The 27,046-nt window shown below is 41.5% G+C and overlaps 1 protein-coding gene across 1 annotated transcript in view; it reads right to left on the reverse strand.

Moving 5' to 3' along the window:
- FIG4 (FIG4 phosphoinositide 5-phosphatase) overlaps window positions 1–27,046 on the reverse strand; it is a 133,182-nt gene that overhangs the window by 70,556 nt on the left and 35,580 nt on the right. The window contains exons 6-15 of the mRNA XM_044244439.1: window positions 25,384–25,532; window positions 21,880–22,008; window positions 19,481–19,581; window positions 18,058–18,220; window positions 16,864–16,961; window positions 13,056–13,189; window positions 11,421–11,537; window positions 9,564–9,609; window positions 4,033–4,181; window positions 2,466–2,632 (exon numbers count right to left, since the gene is read on the reverse strand). Coding sequence (XP_044100374.1) covers window positions 2,466–2,632; window positions 4,033–4,181; window positions 9,564–9,609; window positions 11,421–11,537; window positions 13,056–13,189; window positions 16,864–16,961; window positions 18,058–18,220; window positions 19,481–19,581; window positions 21,880–22,008; window positions 25,384–25,532 — 1,253 coding nt within the window. The remainder of the gene's footprint in view (window positions 1–2,465; window positions 2,633–4,032; window positions 4,182–9,563; window positions 9,610–11,420; window positions 11,538–13,055; window positions 13,190–16,863; window positions 16,962–18,057; window positions 18,221–19,480; window positions 19,582–21,879; window positions 22,009–25,383; window positions 25,533–27,046) is intronic.

The raw sequence follows: 27,046 nt of genomic DNA on the forward strand, positions 1-27,046 counted from the left end.
CGGCAACTGTGCTAAGTGCTATGAAGGAAAAGCACAGAATGCCATTAGAACAAACCCTGGAGGACCTTCTTTGAGCAAGTCAAAGTACAGTGAGCTCTCGAGCCCGGCTAGGCATCAGGAGAAGATGGCAGTCATGTGTTCCAATGGGTGGAACAGCATATGATTAAGCAGCCTAATTTATTCAGGGAATGTGAGAGCATCAGTTCATCTGGAGAGGAGCAATGGAGGACAGCATGGGGTAAATGACATGCAGGACCTACAGATTACCTTGTACTTCCCTCCCATGCCCACCAGGCTACCCACCAGCTTCTGGTTCCTCCAAAGTGTATGAATAGGGAAGGTTTTACTTGGCGCGATGCGCCCCAGGGCGAACCCTATGATCCCCACCCTCCTGGTGCTCGTACTGTAGTGTGATACTCTCTGCTATACAGTGAACTGTCTCCCCCAAAAGATACATTGCAGTCCTAAACCCAAATACCTGTGAATGCATAATCTTATTGGAAAATAGGGTCTTTGCTGATGTAATCAAGTTAAAATGTCACACTAAATTAGGATGGGCCCTAATGCAATAGGACTCGTGTCCTCATGAGACCAGGGAAATCTGACACTGAACAGACACAAGAAGGAGGAGGGCCATGTAACCACGGAGGCAGTGACGGAGGTGCCACAGTTACAAACCAAAGAACACCAGGGATTGCTGACAAACTACCAGAAGAAAGGAAAAAGCAAGTCCAGATTCTCACCTATCAGTTTCAGAAGGTGCCTGGCCCCACCAACAACTTGATTTTAGACTTTCAGCCTCCAGTATAGTGAGATAATAAATTTGGGCTGCTTTGAGCCACCCAGTTTGTGCTATTTGGTTACAGCAGCCCTAGCAAACTGATACCGATTTCCCTTGCAGGGGTGGGAGATATGATGTGCTTCTAACCAATGGGATATGGCAAAGGGATGGGCCATCGCCCCCACAATTATAAGACTCTCTTGCTGAAAAACTCATTCTAGAAACTCACTTTCCCTTGTAGGCTGTGAAGAAGCAAGTTACTAAGAGTCCCAAAGTCACAAAAAAACTATGAGGAATTGAATTCCACCAGCAAACGCGCAAGCAGGGAGCAAATCCTTCCCTAGTCTGACCTCCAGATGAGACCACAGCCTGCCTGACGTCTTGACTGCAGCTTTGTGAGACTCTATGCAGAAAATCCAGCTAAGTTGTGCCTGGACTTCCCCCCCTAGACATCGTGGGATAATAAACACATGTTGTCTTAGGCCGTTCTTAATAATTTGTTACGCAGCATGGAAAACTGATATGCTTACATTGTAACACAGCAAACTGACTTTGCATTCTCTCTGGGAATGGGAAATGTTGAAAGCTGACTCTGTGGGGGCTTTCAGGCATGCTTCAGAAGTTCCCGTCACCAGAGACTCTCTTGCAGTTCCCTTGGTGTGGACCAAGCAACTTTTCCTACCAGTTTTTCACAACTCCTTCCTTAGGAATCCAGGGATCACCTCTGGGTTCTTGCTGCTGGGTCCCTCTGGCCAGGACTGAGGTCAGTCTCATGCTACCACCCTCCCTCATGAAGCCGACGTCTGGTCACCAGTAAACCACTCAAAGATCCTTTGACCCAATCATATTTAGGAGGGCAGGCCCTTCCCAACATGGCAGCCCTCTCCTCAGTCCATAGATATACTTCAGCTCTGCTACACAGCAATCCAAAGTTAACAGTTCTATGCTGTCCCTCCAGCAGAAGAATATGAGGATTTGGTCTGTGATATCTATTATGCTGGAAATTCCATCAGAATGGAGGCAGCAGAAGTACCATTTTAACAACTTGTTACTTTTGAGTATTCACAAGTCATAAAACAAAGAAAGATATAATTTAGTGTTAATGCTACTATTAATTTCTAGCTGACATTTAAAAAATTAGCTTGTCAAGACTATGAATCCTATTTTTAAAATAATGATTAAATACCCTCAAACAGATTTATCTATGTATCGCAAGGTGACAGAAGCCAAGGAATCAAAGTATTTTGCATTACTGGGCTCCTGGGTGGCTCAGTCAGTGGAGTGGCTGCCTTCAGCTCAGGTCATGATCCCAGGACCCTGGGATCAAGTCCTGCACTAAGTTCTCTGCTCAGCAGGGAGTCTGCTTCTCTCTCTCCCTCTGCCCTCCTACCCGCTCGCACGTGTTCTCTCTTGTTCTATCTCAAATAAATAAAATAGACATTTTTTTTATCTTCTACACTATTTCAAAGCTCCTATTATGGGTGGAAAAATGCAACACTGCACTATTTAAAATATAAAATTTATTCATTCATTTATTGAACAAATGTTTATTTAGAACATTCTAAGTGAGATTCTATTTTAAACTTTGGTTTTACTTAGCCAGATTGCTCAAAAAAGATGTGTATTTAAGAAGAAAAGTGCATATCAGGTAAAGTTTTAGAATGGCTTATTATTCCAGAATTACCTGAAAAAGCATTGCTGTAATATCTAGACAGGGTCTGCATGATGTCTTTTGAATGCTGGGTCCATGGTGCTATCTTTCTGTAGGTTTTTACACGATGAACAAGTTGAGAACCACCATACTGAAGGGAAAGGGTGTCCCCATGATCTTCATAGAGTTCCTCAAATAACCTAAATCAAAGAAAAATAAACATTACAAAATTTTACCAAAAGTATTACACACATGGTTCAGTTAAGCCACATATGAATTCCTAACAGCCTTTCAAGCAGACTCTTGATGATAAATCCATACGTAAAATATATGCTACAGTAATAGACTAATAAGTAAAAAAAAGTCATAGAAAACACTAAAATGGAAGTTGGAGAAACAAAAACATAAGACATCAAAGCCAGACCAAGGTGATTCTAACCTGACTAAAGGACTCCTAACTTTCTTCAGGCTGCCAAATCAATTTACCTCCCACAACGGAATTTGATGATCTCTTGTCATTGACAGATAAACCATACTCTTTCCTCAGAACACGTTTGAAACCTGTATTTCTCCACGTGCCTGTTAAGATTTTCAGTGCTGTGATATCTGTGGATCTGGCCACTTGGAAATTGTTCATTTTCCTAAAGAGCCTTTATGACTACCTCAGATGACCAATAACAAGCGTCATTGTATTTTCAAGAAAGAGCACTTCACGCAGTGGCACAGATCCAATGGACAGTGAAAAAATGTAAACCTTCATGAAGAATCAATTTTTCATGTATCTTATATTTTTAATTCAAAATGCATGAAGGCACATGACTACTTCTTTCTAATGCAATCTAAGTTTGTTGTTTTGTTGTTTTTTAAGATTTTATTTATTTGAGAGAGAGTGCGCAAGAGTACGCATGAGCCAGGGCAGGAGTGGGGGAGGAAAAAAAGGGGAGAGCAAAGGAGGGGAAGAGAATCTTAAGACAATTCCATGCTGAGCACAGAGCCCACCATGGGGCTCGACTCGATCTCAAAACCCTGAGATCATGACCTGAGACAAATCCAAGAGTCAATGCTCAACTAAGCCACCTGGGCACCCCTGCATTTGTTTGGTAAAAACCCACCAGTTTTGTATTTATCTAAAGCACTCTGGATTTATATAAAGAACATAGTATTTATTCATAATTAACACACACACAAAAATAAAAACCATGGCAACAACACGGAGGTCTTTAATAAAATATTAAAGAATTATTTTGAAAAATGTCTTCCAGCAATGTAATTTTTGAGAAGTTAAAAGAAGAAACAAATTCATAGAAGTCCTTATTATTAATCAGTTTTTCTCTCTGTGATTATCAGCATTCAAAAGGTGGAAAATAAGATTTACCTAACTGCAGGACGCCTGGGTGGCTCAGTCATTAAGTGCCTGCTTTCGGCTCAGGTCATGATCCCAGCATCCTGGGATCGAGTCCCGTACCGGGCTCCCTGATTGGTGGGAAGCCTGCTTCTTCCTCTCCCACTCCCCCTGCTTGTATTCCCTCTCTTGCTGTGTCTCTCTATGTCAAATAAATACATAAAATCTTTAAAAAAAAAAAAAAAAAAAAAGATTTACCTAACTGCGTCTGTATCAAACTGCAGATTCGGCTTGTCGATCAGTCCCAAGGAGTACAACTGGTACGCCAGAGCGCATTTTCCCACCATAAACTGTGCTGTATTGGTGCGGTCTAAACAGTCCACACAGTTGGTTCGAAGAACGCCAGTCTAAACAGAAATACCGTTAAGACTGTCAACCGTTATTCAGGGGCCAAAACTGCTTCTATCCCACTTTAGATGTCCTTCCTTAAAAAACAGAAGAAAAGCTGTAGGCAGGGTATTATTCCTGAACAAACAATGAAGAACACTATAGAAAAGTCACATTTGCTGCTCACTTAAAATTGCTGCACTGGCATCATTACACCTACTAGTCTGTATTTGAATTTTCTTCCTGTGTTTAAAATAAAACAGTGAATGTTTTCCACAAGGACCAATTACTAAAATACATGCTTTTATTCGGATACATCTCCTTTATTGTAAAAACCAAATATTCAGTGGTTGAGGCCATATCTTTCTTAAAGCATACTTATTATATATACATATATTGGGATCGTTTCTGGCTTGTTTTCCTGAAAAGGGTTTTCTCCTTCCCTTTCCCCTTCCTTCCCCCTTCTCTTTGCTTAGCCAACACCCCCTTCTCCCACTCCCTTAAACAATCCTCCCATGTTGTAAAAAGTGATAAGATACTACAAGGAATGTTGAAAGGTCAGTCTACATGCAAATAAGGGATTGTAGTCTGACCAATGCCGATGGTCAGTCTACATGCAAATAAGGGATTGTAGTCTGACCAATGCCGATGGTCAGTCTACATGCAAATAAGGGATTGTAGTCTGACCAATGCCGATGGTCAGTCTACATGCTAATAAGGGATTGTGGTCTGGCCAATGCCGATGGTCAGTCTACATGCTAATGAAGGATTGAAATCTAGCCAATACTGTCTGTTTCCCTTTTGTTAACGACCAATGAAAGTAACTTCCCACTATGTAAATGAAGGATGCTGAGCGAACCAATCAGGGGTATTCCCGCGCGCCAAGTATGCCTTTACATTTGAACTAGCCAATCTACAAACACCAAGTATGCCTTTACATTCAAACCAGCCAATGAAAACTTTGTAACCGTGCTTTTGCTTCTGTACGTATGCTTTCGCTTCCCCAAACCCCATAAAAAGGCCCTGAACTAAGGGCTGGCGCGCGAGTCCTCCTAAGACTTGACCGCCCGCAGGTACCTGTGTCTACTCAATAAACCTCGTGCTGTTTGCATCTGACCAGTGGACTCGGCTCGGTTTTTGGGTCCGGGGGTCTCCTCCTGAGAAGGGGTCCATTCCGGGGTGCTTGGAGCCCCAGGGGGGATCTTTCATTTGGGGGCTCGTCCAGGATTCGAGACCCCCACCCAGGGACCACCGACCCACTGTCAGGAGGTAAGCTGGCCAGCGCTATATTCGTTGTGTTTGTGGTTTGTGGTTGTAGTCGGTTACCTGTAATTTTGCGTGGTGTCTAAGGTTGTGTCTGGATCTGTTATTTGTGATTTGGCGCACGCGTTTGGTTTGGGGTTCTATCGGATCCATTTGTATTTGGCGGGGGCCAGAAGGAGCTGACGGGCTCGGACTTCTCCCTCGCAGCCCTGGAAGACGTTCCAGAGGCATTTGTAGTCCCACCAGGTGGGACATTTGGGTCCTTCAGGACATCTATGCCCTGGGGCAGCGGGGCATTTGGAGCTCGGCCGGTATCGGAGGGATACGCGGCCTTGGTTGGAGAGGGGGAATCCGGACCCCCTGGATCTCCATTTGAATTTTTGCTTTCGGTTTTACGCCGAAACCGCACAGCGCGTCTGGTTGTTGTGTGTCTGAGTCTAGTGTTTGTCTCTGTAATAATAACCCTTTTTGTCCTTGAGATTATGGGACAGACAGTGACTACCCCCTTAAGTCTGACCCTTAGCCACTGGGGCGACGTCCAGAACCGAGCAAACAACCAGTCGGTGGAAATACGGAAGAAGAAATGGGTCACCTTTTGTTCCTCCGAGTGGCCCACTTTCAATGTCGGATGGCCGCGCAGTGGCACTTTTAACCTTGATATTATTTCTCAGGTGGAAGCCAAAGTTTTCAGCCCTGAACCCAACGGACACCCCGATCAGTTACCCACCAGCCCACTTGGGATGACTGTCAACAGCTGTTGCAGACTCTGCTGACCTCGGAGGAAAAGCAGAGAGTCCTCCTGGAAGCCCGGAAAAACATACCGGGCGACGATGGGCGACCAACCCAGCTGCCCAATGAGATCGACATGGCCTTCCCCTTAACCCGCCCAAATTGGGATTTCGCCACACCTGCAGGCATCAGATCAAGAACCTTGAGCCCCGATGGAAGGGACCCTACACCGTACTCCTGACCACCCCGACGGCGCTAAAAGTCGACGGCATCGCGGCGTGGATCCATGCCTTCCATGTAAAACCAGCTCATCTGGGACCAGACGAACCGACAACATCCGATCTCAAGGAGGAATGGCGAGTTCGACGCACTCAAAACCCGCTAAAGATAAGACTCGTGCGATCCTAACATTGACTATCCTTGTTCTGGGCATTCCGAGCTCCCATGGGTCCCCTCATCATGTAAAACAGCTCACCTGGCAGGTCCTGTCTCAAACAGGACAAGTAATTTGGAACACCTCTCAGCAGCATGCCCCATTCACTTGGTGGCCTAACCTATACCCCGACATTTGTAAATTAGCCATGGGAGCTCCAGCCAACTGGGATATAGAAAATTACTTTGACCTACAGAAGCCGCCTTCACAACCGTCCCCCCAGGGACGACTCGGGTTAGATCCTTGGGGAGGCTGTGGGGATTGGAGTCAACGAAGTATGTTAAGGACACTCACCTTCTATGTATGCCCCGGGTTTCACAGACCCAGAGAATGGACCTCATGCAGTGGGGCATCCCACTTTTACTGTCACAACTGGGGCTGCGAAACCACTGGTGACACTTATTGGAAGCCCACCTCAGGTTGGGACTACATCACCGTAACGGCGAATTATTCCCACGCCAGGAGCAGCCCCAAGTGGACACAAAACCCAGCCTGTCAAAATCAGTGGTGTCACCCACTCAAAATAGCCTTCACCGAATCAGGAAAAAAACAACTTAATTGGGTAAAGGGATATACCTGGGGCCTCAGATTCTATAAAGAATGTTATGACGACGGCCTAACGTTCACTATAAAGCTTTCTATAGAAACCCCAAGAGCCGCCATAGGACCCAATCCAGTTCTCGCCTTACCGCCCCGAGGCCCCCCCAAAGGTTAAGGTTAACACCAAGACCAACACCACTTTTAACCCCAGCGACTTCCACAGCTATACAAACCAAAAAGACCCCCGAAATACCCGGAACAGGAGACAGGCTTATCAACCTAGTGAGAGGGGCCTACCAGGCACTTAACCTCTCCAGTCCTGAGAGAGCAAACAATTGCTGGCTATGTCTTAATCCAAGCCCTCCATACTATGAGGGCATAGCCCTCTCTGCCAACTATACTAACTCCACTGCCCCCAACGCTATATGCCATGGCCAAGATCATCGCTTAACCCTCTCACAAGTTTCAGGAGCAGGGCTGTGTATAGGCACCCCGCCTCTTCATGTTAAAAAAACACTCTGTAATTCGACCCATAAAATATGGGCTAGCTCCTATTATTTGATCCCACCCAATGGAACCTATTGGGCATGTAACACAGGCTTAACCCCTTGTGTATCTGCTGCTGCCTTAAACCAGACTACTGATTATTGTGTGTTAGTTCAACTATGGCCTCGAATAACCTACCACTCAGATGAATTGGTTCTTAGCTACCATGAATGGAGTGATCTCAGCCGAGTAAGGCGTGAACCTGTCACCCTAGTCACCCTAGCTATGTTATTGGGGGCAGGAGGCATTGCCGCCAGAATCGGTACAGGGGCAACCGCCCTGGTCTGAACAGACCAATACCTACTTCTACATCATGCTATGAATGAAGACCTTAGGGCCTTAGAACAGTCAGTTCGGGCCCTCAAGGAATCCCTAACCTCCCTGTCAGAAGTGGTGCTACAAAACAGAAGAGGCTTAGACTTACTGTTCCTAAAAGAGGGTGGCCTTTGTGCTGCTCTCAGAGAAGAATGTTGTTTTTTTTGCCGACCAGACTGGAGTAGTAACAGAAACTCTAGATAAATTGAAGGAAAGGCTAGATAAGCGTAAAAGAGACTTTGAATCTCAACAGTCTTGGTATGAAGGAGTTTGGAATCGTTCACCCTGGTTTACTTCCCTAATAACCTCCTTAATAGGACCTTTAATGCTCTTAATGTTAATTCTAACATTCGGGCCATGCATCATTAACAGGTTAACCCAATTTATAAAAGATAGATTGTCGCTTATCCAAACCATGGTATTAACCCAACAATATCATGCAATAGGGCAGCGGGAGATTAGCCCCTAGTAAAGTAAAAGATTTTACTCGGGCCAAAAAGAAAATGGGGGAATGAAAAGGGTTTTCTCCCTCCCTTTCCCCCTCCTTCCCCCTTCTCTTTGCTTAGCCAACACCCCCTTCTCCCACTCCCTTAAACAATCCTCCCATGTTGTAAAAAGTGATAAGATACTACAAGGAATGTTGAAAGGTCAGTCTACATGCAAATAAGGGATTGTAGTCTGACCAATGCCGATGGTCAGTCTACATGCAAATAAGGGATTGTAGTCTGACCAATGCCGATGGTCAGTCTACATGCAAATAAGGGATTGTAGTCTGACCAATGCCGATGGTCAGTCTACATGCTAATAAGGGATTGTGGTCTGGCCAATGCTGATGGTCAGTCTACATGCTAATGAAGGATTGAAATCTAGCCAATACTGTCTGTTTCCCTTTTGTTAACGACCAATGAAAGTAACTTCCCACTATGTAAATGAAGGATGCTGAGCGAACCAATCAGGGGTATTCCCGCGCGCCAAGTATGCCTTTACATTTGAACTAGCCAATCTACAAACACCAAGTATGCCTTTACATTCAAACCAGCCAATGAAAACTTTGTAACCGTGCTTTTGCTTCTGTACGTATGCTTTCGCTTCCCCAAACCCCATAAAAAGGCCCTGAACTAAGGGCTGGCGCGCGAGTCCTCCTAAGACTTGACCGCCCGCAGGTACCTGTGTCTACTCAATAAACCTCGTGCTGTTTGCATCTGACCAGTGGACTCGGCTCGGTTTTTGGGTCCGGGGGTCTCCTCCTGAGAAGGGGTCCATTCCGGGGTGCTTGGAGCCCCGGGGGGATCTTTCATTCCAAGTGATTCTAATTTGTTCTTTTCCCATTTCTGTTTATGTTTTAATTTCCAATAATAAAATCTATCTTATGTAGAAAAAATCCACAGATCATTATTATTTTAGCTGCGCATCACTTGTAAGAGTTAAATACTGGCAGTTAGGCTTTTAAAAATCATTTCCAAACAGTTAATAATTTTTCATTAAATAAGAAGTATCTCTCTCTCATGGCTGCTTTCAGAAAACATCATACACTGCAAATAGATTCTCTGTATTATTAATAGAGTAGCATCTATACCTGAAGGCGACCAGCGCGAATCACACATCCTCCTAGTTCATTCCACCTGTGTTTAAAAATAGATGTTTAAGAAAAAAATTTAATAGCATAATCTATATTCATTTTTGGTTCCAGCTCTTTATAAGGAATCAAAGGAATAGGGCTGAATGCGCCAAAATAATCAACTGACTCTGCTTACTTTCATTCTTTCTGGTGAGTGAATATGCAAAGAACTCCGAAGGAAGGCTCTCCATGCTCTCTTTCCTCACGGAGGCCCAGGAAAGAAGCATCTTATCTTGCCCCAGAGTCCCACACCCAGGCATTTGTCTCCCATGTTCAACCAAAATCCCTCTTGCTTTCATTTAAGCCCATTTCCTGTCTGGTTTCTACAGACATGAATAGTAATCGCAGGGCATTGAGCTTTATCCTTCTCCCCTCAACAGTCAGCCTCTCTCCCTCCTCCCGCATTTCCTCGTGGAGCTCTGCTGCATTCCTTTGGCTGCTTTTGCAGATATCCTTATTATTGTCCTTCCTACTTATTTTCTCCACGTGCTAAGGAATGCCTGGGAATGTGTTCTAAGCAATATATAATGATATTGAGATTTTATTTTAATGATTTAAAGCATTTTAATGATTTAAAATATTTTAAGTTCTTAAAATACCTTCATTATTTTAGAGAAGGTTCAGTTCAGAAGACCGTTCACACCACAGGCCTGGCTGCTATGCTCAGAAAGGCCTGCTTATATGGTTGGCCCTTGGTTGACATCTGGGAACTTGAGTTCCCACCATTCCCAGATGGACGAGTGGTTCACTGTTCCTAAACTGTCTGTTGAAACAATATAGTTTTGCTGAACATCCTTGTTCCTTCTGGAAGTCAGGAAATTTGGTATGTGCCAAGCAAAAGCTGCCTAGGGGACCAGACTCCAATGAAAAACCCTGGCACTGAGTATCTCATCATCTCCTCTGGTTGGCAATGTTTTACCCATTCTGTGACAACAAGCTGCTGGGGGGAATTAAGCATGTTGTGTTAGACTCCATTAGGAGAGGACTCTCAGAAAGCTTTACCTATTTCCTCTGGACTTTGCCACACATGCCTTTTCCCTGTGCTAATTTTGCTTTGTATCCTTTGACCTTAATAAATCACAGCCATGAGTACGACAATATGCTGAGTGCTTTGAGTTTCCTAGTGGATCCCTGAGCCTGGGAATGGTCTTGTGGACCACTGTCACAAGTACAAATTATGACAAAAACCAGCTTCTAGTTTCATTGATGCGTTCTACTGTATCTCTGGTTTCTACCTCATTGATCTCAGCTCTCTATATATATTGATCACACTATACAGTTGGTAGGATTTTTTTTGCTTTTTTTTTTTTTTAACCATTATAGTTAACTTTGTAGCTGAAAATAAAATGCTGGGGATATATAATATCCGATCCTAAAAAGATAAATAAAACATGATCCTTGATCTGAAGAAACTCACAAAGTAGTAATAATGAAAGATCTGTGAGAAAATAACTGTAATACAATGATAAACAATATTTTCATTAAAATGTTAGTATTCAGTCAATGGAAAAAAAATTCCTGCTCCTATTTAATGCTGAAAAATAGGATTCACTGCAGAAAACTTCACTTTACAGAAATATTTTATATAATGTTTGTTCCATGAAGTAAGAGATAAAGACTCCTCAGCCTCCATCTCAAGATACATGACCAGAGGAAGTCCTGTTCCCACAGTGAATGCTCATTCCACAATAACCTGAATGTCTTGTCTGTCCCAATAAATTCATCCATCTTTCAAGTAGTACAAATTGCTCATATTTAGAATAGTTATCCATGAGAGCAAAATGTTTGATTTCAGTTTTTAAATACCATACGTACTTTTCATCTGGCCGCAAGATGCTACAGTAAGAATCAGGACGGTTTACAAAGAAACCCGTTTTCTTCACCACGCTCTCTGCAATCACGTTAAGTCGATCAAGGACATTACACAGCTTGCTGATGACAGGAGCAAGAATGAGAAAAGTGAGAAGAATCCATTTAATATATATTTACTCTTTATATCTGAAGCAAATAGAGTCAATAGTAATGATATTCATGGATTTAATTTTTAAAATCTCTGGTTTGTATCCAACAGGAACACTGTAATAATTAGTTTCTATCGTATAATGTATACTCGGTAACGAACAAGATTTGGTGCAAAGAGACATGTAGGGCCCGCATCAGCTCTTGGCAAGCCTTAATCTTGGCACATTACATCCCCTGGAGAGCTTTTCCCAAAGCCTTTCACTACTTAAGAGTCCCAGCAGTCAAGTCAATATGCATTCACAGGATGACTGTGAGGAGTGTGTGATAATACAGTGGAGGTGGCAGAGGAAGAAAACCCTGGAAAATAAATACAAATGGTGCCCACCTGTGATCAGGCTTAGAGGCGAGGAAAATGTGTGCATATGTGTGTGTGAGGTGGGCATGGGTATCTAACTACACAAAATGATTCGGAAAAAAGCACAATGAGTTACAGTGCAAAACAAGCCAGTAACATTAAAAATATGAACGAGACCTCAAAATAAACCTTGTATTTCTATGATGCCTGGGACATGAGTAAAAGGAGAAGGCAAGGTTAAAGAACAGAGGTCCCTTGGATGATATGTTTTGAGTCAGCTCTTGACAGGTAAAGGAGGGGTGGGAAAGTACCCCAGAGAGTTGGGGGTCGCGAGCAACAGGGACAGAGGCTCAGGAATGGGACCCCGGCAGCCACACTGGGAGCTGAGCACACAGTTTCAGTTTTCAGGAACAGATTGGCCCCAGAACAAAGAAAAAGTTATTACATTCTGGAACCAACCAGGCGATGGGGCTTTAACACTACACTAAGGAGTCTGGATTTACTACCAACACTCAGGAGTTACTGCAGGTTTATCCACAGGTGAGATCGTCTGAAAGTGGCGTCTGAGAAAGTGATTAAACAGGGGGACAGGATGAAACATGGAAAAGTGAAGCCAATGCCTGTGAGGGAAAAGTCGTGGAACAGGGATGTCCTGAAGTGACCAGCTACCTCAAAGAGAATGTCCAAGTGATACGAGTCATGGGCAAAAAAAAAAAAAAACACCAAAAACAAAAAACAGAAAACAGAGTCTGGTCAATTAATTGAAGCACTCAAATTATACATCAGTAGCAAAACAGCCCCTCAAGCAGATTCATAAAGGAAATTAAAAGAGAACATTCATTTTATTTTTTTTAACATCTTATTTATTTTCAAGAGCAAGCAAGCTAGCAAGAGAGAGCATGAGCAGAAGGGAGTGGCAGGGGGAGAGGGAGAAGCAGAGTTCCCACTGAGCAGGGAGCCTGATGTGGGGCTTGATCCCAGGACCCTGAGATGATGATGAGCTGAAGGCAGATGCTTAACCAACTGAGCCACCCAGCTGCCCACATTAACTTTACCACAGAGATCAGTTTCCTGCTATTTTACATTACAAGAAAAGGATAATGCCAGAACCAAACATATGAATATCTACTCACCTTTTGGTGTACTTGGCCATATCCCAAGGGATATAAATAATCATGTGTTCAGGAGGCAAAAACTGGTTGAGGTACGTCACAGCGGCTACAAGCTCTTCACTCAGAATTCTCTCGTGCTTTCGTTTCTCTCGTTCCTTTATCAAAAATTAAACATTTTCAGGGTTCTAATTACCTCAAATCAGAGGAAGAGACTTTTAACAGTTTTACTTTTCAGCTAAGACAAAAAGCCAAAGTCTTAAATATATGAAATAAAACTTAAAATAAAAATAATATAAATGCAGAGAAATAAATGCTTTGTTGAATTAAAATCAACAGATAATTAGCTTCAAAAATTCCAGGAGATAAGATTTCTTTTTAGTAACTTCCTGGAGCCTGAGAATCCCAGTTCACCTTCCTGGGGCTGGTCTACATACTCCACACCCCACTGTAGCAGAGGACAACTCCCCAAGGACCAGAAGAAAGAAACCCCCAACTTCAGCCAGCTAAGGGTCACCAAAATCAACTGGGTCTGGACGGATAATCCCTCAGCTGGCTGAGTGTGCTTTGACAGCCTATAGGCATTCTTAAATTTGACTCTCACAAAATCCCCTGTGAAGTAGCCAAGGCAGGCCCCTTCCCCTTCTCCCCCTTTTACACTGTGGTTGAATGAGGTTAAGAGGTGTTCATGAGAATCTTACCTTCTGCCTCCCTGCCTGCTGTATACCCCATTACATATCACACGCTTCTCATTCGAGAGCTCTCGGGCTGCTGCCTGCTAGCCACGCAGCCTTTGGCAAAGCTCTCAACTTTCCTAGTTCCTAGTTTCCTAGGCCTCTATTTCTTCATCTATAAAATGGGGCAACAATAGTATCTTCCTCACAGCAAAAATGTGAGGCTTAAAAGTGATAAAACATGATCATCTCTTCTCAGAGCATCTGGCACATGGGGACTAGTCATCAAAACTAACTCCTTTTATTGTTATCCTGTTCAGGACTTCACTTAGAGACAAGGAAAAACAGTTCAGTGATAGTAACACTGACATGGTGTGGAGGCACTACGGCTGGCATCAAAATGGGTCTCCGCTGTTTTCAATCATGGTGATTAGCTATCAGTTGTCATGCATTTAATTAGCTAACCGCTGTGGAAACAAAAAGGGTATCTATTTTGCACAGCTGAGTAAACCAAATGGGAGGAATTAGAAAAGAATTGATTAAGAAGCATAAATCAGTTTAGAACGAACATGTAGTTAGCTTTTTATATCTGAGAGAATTAAATATCTGGAATTTTTCTCAAAAGCCCTTCAAATCAACTAAGGGAAATAAAATCTTTTTGAAATTTGATCAAATCTGACATTTCATGAGATGGGGAGAACAGGTTATCCAATCAACCATCGGTCATCTCTGAGGAATTTGCTCTGTGCCCCATCTGACTGTCGGGGGTTAGCGTTAGTAAGCCAACCTCCTTTGGGGCACAGACCCCTGCTACAACCAAATGAAAACATCACACACACAAGCGGTTTTGCATATCATCTCAAGGGTTCAGAGACTCCCCCAGTGACCATCCAGGGTCCTCAGACTAAAAACCTCCAAATAGTTATGCCTGATTACAGATTGACTTTCTATTGATTCCCCAGTAACAGCACTGAAGGCACAGGTGGGGATTGTGGCAAAATGTCAACCAGCGCCTCAAACTTCCATAACAAGGGAAGTGAGGGGTGGGGATATTCACAGCACATGGTAAGAGAGAAAAGAAATCAAGGGAAATATTTCACTTTAGTGACTTCATATGGAGGTGGAAAAAAAAAGTGAAGATCCCTCAGTATCATTCCACACACACAAATGCGTTCTTGGACGCTAATCACAAGTTAATATTTTTTCCGACTGAACTGAATAAACACCTTCTTTTGTCCTATGAATAAAATAACTAATGACAAAGACAATAACAACAAAAACCCTTTCCTTTCCATTCCGCAAAACAGTAACTTAATCTCTAAACTATTTTCTAGTTAATATCCAGTTATTGCCAGGATTTTTTTGACAATGGAATGATAAACAAGTATAATTTCTAAGTCCGCCGACTAGCCTTTAAAGATTAAAAAATAAATGCACATTTGAGAAACCTGGGCAAGAACCCTTTACAACCCCATGTATTGGATATAATTTTTTGAATCTATGTATTTAATGCAGAATTACTTCAAGCATCCTAGACTGAATCTCCATTTAGCCATAGCTTTTAACAGCAGCATAAGGACTTTGTAAAACGCGAAGCAAAGTCAGTGTTCCCTGTTTCGGTGAATGGCATCACCATCCAGCCACCTGAAGTCACCAGCAACCTGGGAGTCAAGCCGGACCTCTCCCTCTCCCTCCTCTCACAGCCAGCTCATCGCCCAGTCTCTGCCCTCCGCATGCTTCTGTCCATCTCTACCATACCACCCCAGTTTAAGCCAGGGCCACCCCTTCCCTGGACAATTAGAATAGCCTCCTATGGGGTCTTCCAGCCTTCTTTAACCTTGTGCCTATCCACATGTTCTCTTGAGGTCAGCATAGTCTTTTTAAAATGTAAGTCTGATCACAATCCTCTTACTCATGGGAAACCTTCAGCGGTTTCCCATTAAACTCTAAAGATAAAGACCAGACTCATCGACACACCCTACAAGGCTCTGCATGGTCCGGCCAGAGCTATCTCCTCAGCCTCATCCCACAATGGTGCCCTATCACCTCTCTGGCCCTCATCGTCAGGACCCCTACCATACATGGCTTTTCCTTCCCGAAACGCACCATATCCCCTCTCCTGATCCAGGGCCTTGGAACCCGCAATTCTGAACTGAATACTATTTTCTCTCTTCTTGGCCTAGTTAATGCCTCTTCCTTCAGTCTGCACGGCCTGATCACCTCCTCAGAAACTTCTCTCCCATTATAAGCTCTCATGTGTTGGTACGTCTGCATCACTTCACCATCTCCTCCATTAGACTGTCAGCTCTATGAAGGCATGAGTTGTTTCTATGACTGCCACGGCACAAAGGAAACCTTTGAGAAGACTTGTTAAATAATGAACTAAACGGACATAGGATTCCTTGTTTTTTGTTTAAACTGAGTTACATTTATTAACCAACCTCTCAGAATAATCTCACACTATTAAGCTGTTGACCACTGCTACAACCGTAACATAACAATACCCTTGGTTTCGGGGTTTTCTTGGCTGTGGACAGAAATCTCTTCAATGCACGTGGTGGCAACAGATATGGAAACAATTTTTATCTGGTTTCCTTGTCTCCATTCTAGGCTGTTGACCCAAGGGCCTACTCACGTACATGAGATCTACTGACCAGACAGTGTACTCTCACAAAGAAGCACAGAACTGTAAGGCCAGGCCACCACTTTGTCCACCTTGTTCTTAAACCACCCCAGTTTCTGACTCCAGCCTTCAGATCTTTTTACTGCATGTAACCTTCCTAAGAGATCTCTGATTGTCAAGGGAATGGGTTATATCAAGGCTAGGCTGTGACTCTGTAATCTCCATGCTTCCTTCTCCAGGCTGTCTTGGAAACTAAGGCAGAACTTCACTCATCTCCAGTTCACCCAAGGAAATCAGAAGACTAACAGCATCGCTTTCTTCCCTTGGAAACATACTGCTGCTTCTCCCTAGGGAAGAGGCCACACAGAACCTAGGCCAATGGACAGTGGCTTAGACGGTCAGACACAGTGCTCTGTCACAACACGGAAAATCTAGAAACCTCTCCTCTGGGGAGAGGTAAACAAGCTTGTAAACCCCTTTGTGCTGAGGAAAAATATTCCTCCATTTCATAACTAAACAGATGGACACATCATACCTTCACTAAATTCAAGATGATGATGGGGGAGCCAAACCTTTGAAGCATCTGGTCAAAGTGAAGGGCAGCCACGTGTGCAAATGGATCTGCCTGATCCACTAAGGGGGATAAAAAGGATGAATAAATACCAGAATGGAAATCATAAAGCAAGAATAAGAGAAGTATAAGGTCTTGTTTTCTTTTTTAACGTTCAAAGAAATGCAATTCAACTAATCTAGTCGTTTTACTTCCCAAGTTCTCTTGAGCTTATCAGATACTCACTTGTCACATATTTACTGATTTTGACTGACTCCCACATTTCTGAAGTAAAATACAATTTACTAGCAGCCAAAATTAAAGAAAAATTATGTTATGAAATAAAATAACAAAAGTCTTTCTTCTAAATTATCTACTTTCCAGTACTAAAACTTTGTTAGGATTTAAGAATTCATGGATTTCTCTAATACTGCATCATCTCAAAGTATGGGTAAAGAAGAGTTTTTATTATTTATTTATTTACTTATTTTGGAGCAGTCTTTTTAATAGTAACTCTTCTATTAAAAAGAATTTTGGAACACTGAAAAAAAATTCCAAAAAAAATTAAATTAAATTAAATTTTAAAAAACCTGAAGTTCTCTTTAAACCTAAAACAAAACATTATAGAATTCTTGAAAGAATTGGTTATACCTTATGCTCTACTTTGAAATGGTAGTAAATATAGTGGAATTGATATTTTAATCAGTGGCTGAAATCTGCAAGCATCAATGTAGTTCTTTTCTGGATTTATGGTGAATTAAACTAAGGTCTAGGGGTGCCTGTGTGGCTCAGTGGGTTAAGCCTCTGCCTTTGGCTCAGGTCATGATCTCAGGGTCCTGGGATTGAGCCCTGCATTGGGCTCTCTGTTCAGCGGAGAGCCTGCTTCCCCCTCTCTCTGCCTGCCTCTCTGCCTACTTGTGATCTCTCTCTCTGTCAAATAAATAAATAAAATCTTTAAAAAACAAACAAACAAAAAAACCTAAGATCTACACTTAGTACTATATTCATGTAAATATGGTCACTTTAAGTAATAATTCTCTCTGACAAAATATAGTAAATATATGAATGCAAATGGACCTGCAAAAAAAGAAAAAAAGACTGCTTCAAAAAATAAATACATAAATAAATAAATAATAAAATTTTAAAATCTAAAAAAAAAAAAAAGACTGCTCCACGCACATGTAATAGGTGGTTTAGGCATCATAGTTGAAATGTCCTGAGACCAGTATAAAGGAACGGATCCTCTAACTTGGACATAAGAAGAGTAACTTCCTGCAGTAAAAGACATCACAGAAGCATCACAGAGTATTTGTTCTGTCTCCACTTCATTTGCAACATCGCCCTGAAAAGAAAGGTGGCATTTAAAGATATTTTATGTTCTTAGAATTTTTTAATGGAAAAAAATTTCCAAGTATACAATGAAATTATAATTCCCTTTCTTAGAACACTTTAAAAGAGGTAAATGTTGATCAATATTCAATGTGCACATTAGGAAAGGAAAACCATTAAAATGCAACAAAGGAAGGCAATTAAAAATAGCCCAGAGTAGACTAGGAAAAAATAAAATTAAATAGCTAATAATACAAGTAGCAGACAGAGAACAGCTTGAGTGATATAAATGGCAGAGAGGGAGAGAAAAGGAAAACAATTACATGAAATTATACAGGAGGTTAGGAAGACTAGCACAATACAAAACTTCAATTCTGAAGACTAGGGAGGAAGGAAAGGACAATAGAGTGAGATTCAAATAATGCCTGATGGACAGAAGGGAAAAAAAGGTCTAGAGTTAGCTTGGCTTATAAAAGTACAGACGGATATGACAAAGAATAATTTCAGAGGCATTAATAATATGTCTGCTTAATTATCCATAAAATACTCAAAAATAAGTACCATAGCAAAATTGTGATTTTTCTCAGTGCACCAGTCATAACTATTTTCATTGTTGATACAATTTTAAGAACAATGTTGCTATTTTAACCCAGGATTAAAACCCAATGTCTCACTCAATCTGTCCACTCGATCGCACATCTGGGTAAGACTCAAGCTGTCTACTGCAAATAGAGATGAAACACTTGGAGTAGAGGACATGACTGATGGAAGGATAGGACTTCTGTCATGGTTATTTTCCAGGGCCGAGAAGACTAAGACCCTGCCCGGAGCCAAACTAAAGTAGAGGTGGCAGTAGGGGGGAGGGGGTTTCCATGCCTCGCTCTACTTTGTCTTCTCATCAAAGATGCGTTTCCACTGAGTGCTCCCCTCCCCTTACTCCTCCAATGGAGGCGCTTTGCTATTTTAGTCACTACACTAAATATGCACTACGTTTTTTCATATCTTACAGAAATGGCTCAGCCTCCAAAACATGAGACATGTCATAACTCCCCAAGGCAATCCAGAAGTCGCTCTAAGATAGCTGATTTTTCAGAACCTCTGTATACTAGTCACATTCCTCACAAGTGTCAGATACCCTGGAGCATTAATTAGTCTCTTGATCACATCCCAAACTAAGAAATGCCACTTTCTAGAATTCCACTTGGCTACCTCCATCAGCAAGGCTGATGTGAAAGGTTAGGACGTCAGCAGTGCCGCTGCTTCTGCATCTTACCTCACAGTTGGCGCCCCTCTTGAGAAAGCGGGTCCCCGCAAACTTGCTGGACCTTCTAGCTATTAGAGTCACGTAGACGGGTCGTCCGTAGATCAACAGCTCTTAGAAATCAAGTTAAAGTTATTTGAGCATTCACACCGAACCGCCACACCCCACCAAGAGAATCATTAGACCTTAAATATGCATTTAAATATAGCTTGTCCAGAAGGTTAAAGAACACCCAAAAGTTCCACCCAAGAATGGAACAGCGTTGGGTCTAACTGTTCTTCCAAATGAGGCAGGTATTAAAGCAAAAACAGGCCACCCTAAGGAGTGGTTTCCATGCATTTCAGATGAAACAGTAAAAAGGTGTCAGGTTCGTGGCCAAGGGAAGGCCTGGTCTCTCCTTATTGCCAACTAAAGGATGTAAACAAGTACAATTAATCCTTCTTTGGTCTTCAGAGATCATACACCGTTCAAAGAGAGCAATGCCGCTTAACAGGGGGTTAAATAGGAAGCAATACATCGTACTTAGGGAATGGAGTATGTGTAATACTGGAAAAGTTCCCCAAATGTGTCACCTAACTACAAAAACTAAACACTGAATTACTGAACCAATATACAGCTTATTGATTATGTCGCCTTATTTAGTTTTCTGAGCCTCAGTTTCATCTTCTGTAAAATGGTGTAAGTACTAGTAAAGTAACTAACTTTATGAGGTGGTTGGGGGGACTAGGTTAGGTAACGTGTGTAAACCAGTGCCTGTCCTACAGTAAATGCTGACTATACAGCAATTTCTTTTACCATCGTAAAGACTTCCACAACTCATTAAATGCTTGATAACTAGGAAACTAGTTTCATCATCTAAGCTAATGAGCTTTAAAATTTAATCCATGGTGCTATTCGCTATTTTTAAAAACACAAACATTTACTGTGCTTAATACAGGTTTGGCCCTGAGTTAGCTCTTGAGGATACAAAACAGTTTAGAACTGCCTCTTGGAAAATACCTTTAGAAACTGTAACACATTCTTTTTGGTGTCCTTGGTGGTGAAAACTTTGTGTTCTTTCCAGGTACATTTCACTTTTGGCAACAGAAAAGGTAATTCAGGGCTAAATCTCATTATTCAGTAAACAAACCAAGCAGATACTAATACTCACTGCTTGGAAATTATTATAAATTAATGAGCCTGACTTGCAAGTTCGGGGCATAAATCTTACTCATCCTCATTTTAAACTTCCTTTGTGTCAGCATCTAGCCTCTCTTCTCCCTCATGTGCCGTAAAGAGGATGCCATAGGTACTTTTTAGGACTGATCTCTCTAGCTATACCCCTTGATCCCACTCCTCCCAAAAGTCCTAGTGCAAAATATGCATGATCAAATTTACTCATTTAATGATCTCAAAACAACCACTCCTTTACAATTTTCACCATAGGTCCTAAAAAACCTAAGACACAAGAAAGAATGTCAACTGGAAAACAAGCTAGGTGTACAAATGCCCTACGTGATCTCAAAAAGGGACAGGAAAAAACGAAATACTACGCGTAGAAAGTAAATACTGCCTCTCTAAGCCTCGTAGCATAACAGCACTTTCTGGAAAGGTTTCAACCATAGTGACAAGTTAAGTAAAAGGGAACAAAAGTATTTATAAAATTGAACTCAAACTTAACCTAAGGTTCAACCTGCATCTACTAAATCTCTTATGTCCCTTTCCAATCCAGGCCTTTCTTACATTATGCCTGAACCACAGCAAACTCTTACTAACTCATGTGCCCTGTTCTGGTCTCATTTTATTTAATCCAACTTGAAAACAACTGTCAACTCAACCCTCCTAAGTACTCCCCTCTACACTACCCTCTTGAAAAAGCTTTTCAAAAGTTCAGGCACCAAACCCAGAATGCTTACTTAGTCTGACCACCAATGCAATCTGGTGACTAACTACCCCACTACCCACTAGGTTGTACTTCCCAAGGATTTTACACCCTAAGGCAGGAGAAGACTCCCATGAACTTTTCTACCCCTACACTCATCGTGCTTTCCCCACCTCGGAGCTTGCTGCTTGCTCCCTGCTCAGGTCTGACTTTTGCTTAGAGCTCAGGCCAAGCCTGACTTTTCCTAGGAGCCTGCCCTGTCCTCCCCACCTGTCAGTGATTCTGCTCCTCCTCTCAGAAATGATTGATACTTATGGTCTCTACCACTTCCTAAGCACACAGCATTTCTCTGTTGTTTATCTCTCTGTGTACATAAGAGATCTGTTTAAATGGTCTGTATTCCTCTGTATTCCTGATATCATCAGTAAGTTTTCCTGTTGGGTGTAGAGAATGGTAATGAATAATCTTATAATTCGTGTACAGTCTTCTACAGATTGACACAGCTTAAGTTTAAAAATATATACCTTAGTTTTTTTTAAAGAAAGGATACTTGACTGCCCACAGAACCCATGAATAATATACAACAGCCAGTCACGATGCACAGCATTTTTAATTATATCCAGAAGTTCACCGTTCCACACGTACTTCATATAAGGCTCACTAGAGATCCCAAATACACCTGAAAAATAGAAGTCGGTACCAGAAATATAAGGAAATGGTCTATACTCCTCTTTAAGTTCTAAAGTTTTTGTTTTTAACTTCAAAATAAAATGTCTGATTAAGAGCATTGTCATTTTCAGTGGCTATAACTCATATTATCACCCAGAACACTGTGCTGATTCTGTACAAAGTAAAAGAATAAACATATTTTTCTGGTTTGTGGGAGTTTTTAACCTAAGAGAAACGTAGGGAAATGAAGGACACACGGACAAATACATGACCAATGCCGAGAGAGAGCACCAGGCAGCGGCTGGGAGCGCTGCTCTGGGGGTGCCAAGCGCCTGGGTCCAAACCTGGCCCTGCCTCTCATCAGCAGGGTGGCAGTTGGGACCAAGAGTGCTATCTGCTACCGCAATGTCCATTTCATACATCTGTACCTGTATCACGTGGTTGTTGTGAAGACCATAATGAAGGTAATGCACAAAAATTGCTTTGAACATGCCTGGTGCCTTACTGATACTTCTGTAAGTGGGAGTTATCACCCTATCAGGCCTTTTCTATACGAAGAAATTAATTTCATCAAATGTGATTTTAGCATATCCAGATATACTTATTAAACATCAATGAGTTTTACAAAACATATAAAGGGCAAAATGAGAACTAAGTACGTTTTTGATTATGGCTTAAAAGACTGTAAGAGTGGGACGCTGCGGTGGCTCAGCCAGTTGTGTGTCCAACTCTTGATTTCAGCTCAGGTCATGATCTCAAAGTCCTGAGAGCAAGCCCTGGACCAGGCTCTGAGCTCAGTGGAGTCTGCTTGAGGAATTCTCTTCCTCTTGCTCCGCCCCTCCCCCTGCTTATGCCCATTCATTCTCTCTCTCTCTCTCTCGAATAAATAAGTAAATGTTAAAAAAAAAAAAAAAGACTAACAGTTCTGAATAGCAGGCTGTTCTTCTTCTCAAAACATAGTATGTTAAGAGTGCTTATATATTGTGACAAATACACTTGGTTTGAGTCATAAAAATTGAACCTCCTCTGCCCTTTCAATGCTTTACACAGAGCACGAATAGTACACTGGTAAGTGGCAAAGACAGTCTGTCTTTGCCACTTATCAGTCTTCGTGAGCTCTGGCAAGCTACTTAACATCTCTGAACCTCAATTTTCTGAATTGTAAAATGATACTACTATTCACTTCAGAGATATGTTCAGATTATATAATACATGCAAAGTGACTAATACACTGCCTGACATGGTACAGACTTTATAACAGATGTATTATTTTCCTTTTCCACCTACCCCTTTATCTTCTGCCCTCATTCTCTGTTTCCTATCAGTTTCCCCCTATGTGGTAGAAGGATAGTGTCCCCCCAAAGATGTTATGTCCTAATCACCAGAAGATGTGACTACCTTATGTTACACGGCAAGAAAGAATTAAATTTGCAGATAGAATTAATGCTGTTAACTCAGATGACCTTGAGATGGGGAGAGTATTTTGAATTATCCAGGCGGGCCCATTGTAATCACAGGGTCATTATTTATAAGTGAAAGAGGAAAACAGGAATCTAAGTGTCGGAGTGATGTAATGCAGGAAAAGCCTCGGCTAGCCATTGCTGACTTTGAAGATGGAAGGGGCCCCAAGCCAGGGAATGTGGGCAGTCTCTAGAAAATGAAATGGCAAGAAAATGTCTGCACAGTCTCAAAAAAGGAACACAGCCCTGCCAACACCCTAATTTTAGTCCACTGAGACCTATTTTGACTTCTGACTTCTCTAACAGTAAATTCGTATAGGTTTAAGTTCCTTAGTTTGTGGTAATTTGTTATAGCAGCTATAAAAACCTAATACACATGGTTATTCATATCTGTCATGTAGAATTGCTCCAGAGATAGTAAAAAATTAAGTGGCTTTTAGAGGCTTAATTCAGATTCCAAAACAAATATTCAAGACCAATCAAAATAAGAACAACCTCTGACCCGCTGCCTTGGTTCCTTGGCACATTGGCCATGAGATCTTAATCTCTACACCTCAGTTTCCTACTTAGTCTTTATTTCTTTGAAAGTGGCGTCATACCTACTGCGCAGAGTTTTTGTAAGAATTAGAGTACAAATTTAGAAATACTTTCAGCTTTTCTATTCCTAAGTGGGATATTTAGAAGACATGATGCAAGCAAATATTCAGGCACACATTATTTTGACCTCCACCTGTCTCTAGTAGTATATGTTACAATTTGGGAGTCTAAACCAGGGCAAATTTAACTGATCTTGATGTTCTGAGGTAAGGACGTTGCACTGAGTTTGGCCTTAGCACAAGCGATAGTCAATCTAGTAGATTAAGGGCAATGCTACAAATGGCATCCAGTTTAAGTAACACTCTTAAGTCTTAGAGCGAACGGTTACCTTTGGCAAAATGCTAAGAGAGCACAAAATGCTAAGAGGCTCTTTCTGAGTGTCCTGCAAGGACACTTTAGAACTTTAGATTCTAAAGACACTGCTAGAGCTTTAGATTACAGGCCTACTCTGCACCTACATCTGCATCACTATTATTCAGGTTGCACAGGGCAAGGTGCCCAAGACATTATTGACTTACTATGTTTCCAAAGTATATGCAATTCAGCTAAATTGCTCTAAGTCTGAAAAGATTCCTTCACCACATTCACTTTAGTAATGCCCCTGGCTGTAAAGTTCTAGACCAACCCAAAAATCTAGGGATAAAGGTACCGTGTGACTTGTTCATTTAGGATCTCCAGGATGATGCTCACACGTGGTCCTGCACTGACCCTATAGTGGTCCTGAAGAAACAAGGCCTATAAGGGACACCTGGGTCAAGCTGGGACCAATCAAAATAAGAACAACCTCTGACCCGCTGCCTTGGTTCCTTGGCACATTGGCCATGAGATCTTAATCTCTACACCTCAGTTTCCTACTTAGTCTTTATTTCTTTGAAAGTGCCGTCATACCTACTTAGCAGAGTTTTTGTAAGAATTAGAGATACTGTAGTAAATTTCTAGGACACAAGAGATAATCCATGGTGAATTTTTTCCAAAACTCTCTATGAAGGAAAGTAAGGTGTTGGTGTGTATTTTCCAATATTGGAAAAAAACAATTCTCCATTCAAACTTTACCATAAGTCTAGATGTAAATGTATTCCATTAAAAATACAGGAATGTTTGCTAGGGAAGGTTAGCATACAATTTTCCGGCTGGCCCACAAATGAAATCACATTGTGATTAATGATCTCTATAAAAATGAACTGGTCAAGTTTATATATCCAAAACCTCATATAAGGATCCGGAGGAATAAGGGCCAGAGAAATATGAAGGAAATGTGCGTTAATTTAATGAGTGCCATTTCACAGATGCCGTATTAACCTACATTAGATATACTGAAAATCACCTACCACTTCCACCCTGTGTAATTAATCCTTCATCTTCAAAGATGTCGAAACTCTCCTGGCGAGGCTGGGTTGTTTCTGACTTTAACATCTCCAGGGGCATTCGCAAGACAGTGAGATTATACTGAAGTGAGTGGGACAAGTCATAGCTGTAACTGAGAACATAACTGAAACTTAATATGAATTAGAAAAGCAAAACATATTTCAGTCTTGGCTCCTATATGGAATTAAAAACTGAACCACATTAACACCTGTTCAATTACTTGGAAGCAAAGCTATTCAAATAAACACTGTAAAATATAGTAAATCATGAATATAATTAGAAACTTAAAACTCACTGCATCCTCAAAAAATTAAAAATAGAAATACTATACAATCCAGTAATTCCAGTTCTGGGTATTTACCCAATGAAAACAAAAACACTAATTTGAAAGGATATAGGTACCCCTATGTTTACTGCAGCATTATCTACAGTAGCCAAGATACAGATATGGAAACAATCTAAGTGTCCACTGATAGATGAATGGATAAAGAAGATTGGAATATCTATACAATGGAATATTACTCAGCCATTAAAAATGACTCAGCATTGGGTGTGGTGCATAAGCAATGAATCTTGGACACCAAAAATAAATAAATAAATAAATAAATAAATTTGGGGGTGGGGGGAATGAGCTCTTGCCATTTGAAACAACATAGATGAACCTAGAAGGCATTATACTAAGTAGTATAAAACAGACAAAGACAAATACTGTATCGTTTCACTTATATGTGGAATCTAAAAAGCAAATCAAACAAACAAAAATACCGGAAACAGACTCACAGAGAACTGATGGTTGCCAGAGAGGAGGGGTGGTCGGATGGGCAAAAGAGGTGAAAGAGATTAAGAGGTACAAACTTTTGGTTATAAAACAAGTAAGTCACCGGGATGAAAAGTACAGCAGAGGGAATATAGTCAATAATATCATAATAATGTTGTATGATGACAGATGACTATACCTACCATCGTGAGCAGTGAGAACTACAGAGAATTGTCAATCCACTATGCTGTATATCTGACACTAGTAATAATCTTTTATGTCTACTATACTTCAGTTAAAAAGATTATTGCATGACTTATGCATTTGCACAATTAGAAATATATAATACAATGCAAATGATCAACATTCACTGACTTGCAATGTGCAGTTTTGCTTCCCAGTGAAATCACTCTAACTTCACAGTCTTGTGCAAAGGGGTCACACTCTCATATATACTTGAATGGAATTCCATAGATGTTACAATATCTACAATATCTACTGTAGTTTACGTATGAACAAAAATAATTCTATTAGTTATTAGTGGTAGTACCATAACCGACTTCATAATAAAACAGGAATAAGCAAGTAATATAAGCCATTATGATAAAACATGTTTTAGGAGAGTAACAGCCATCCAAAAAGTTGTAACAGTCTTTGAAATGTAATTTTGGGGGCGCCTGGGTGGCTCAGTGGGTTAAGCCACTGCCTTCGGCTCAGGTCATGATCTCAGGGTCCTGGGATCGAGTCCCGCATCTGGCTCTCTGCTCAGCAGGGGGCCTGCTTCCCTTCCCCTCTCTCTGCCTGCCTCTCTGCCTACTGTGATCTCTCTCTGTCAAATAAATAAATAAAATCTTAAAAAAAAAAAAGAA

Source organism: Neovison vison, chromosome 1 (assembly GCF_020171115.1).
Source record: "Neovison vison isolate M4711 chromosome 1, ASM_NN_V1, whole genome shotgun sequence".
Lineage (NCBI taxonomy): Eukaryota > Metazoa > Chordata > Mammalia > Carnivora > Mustelidae > Neogale > Neogale vison.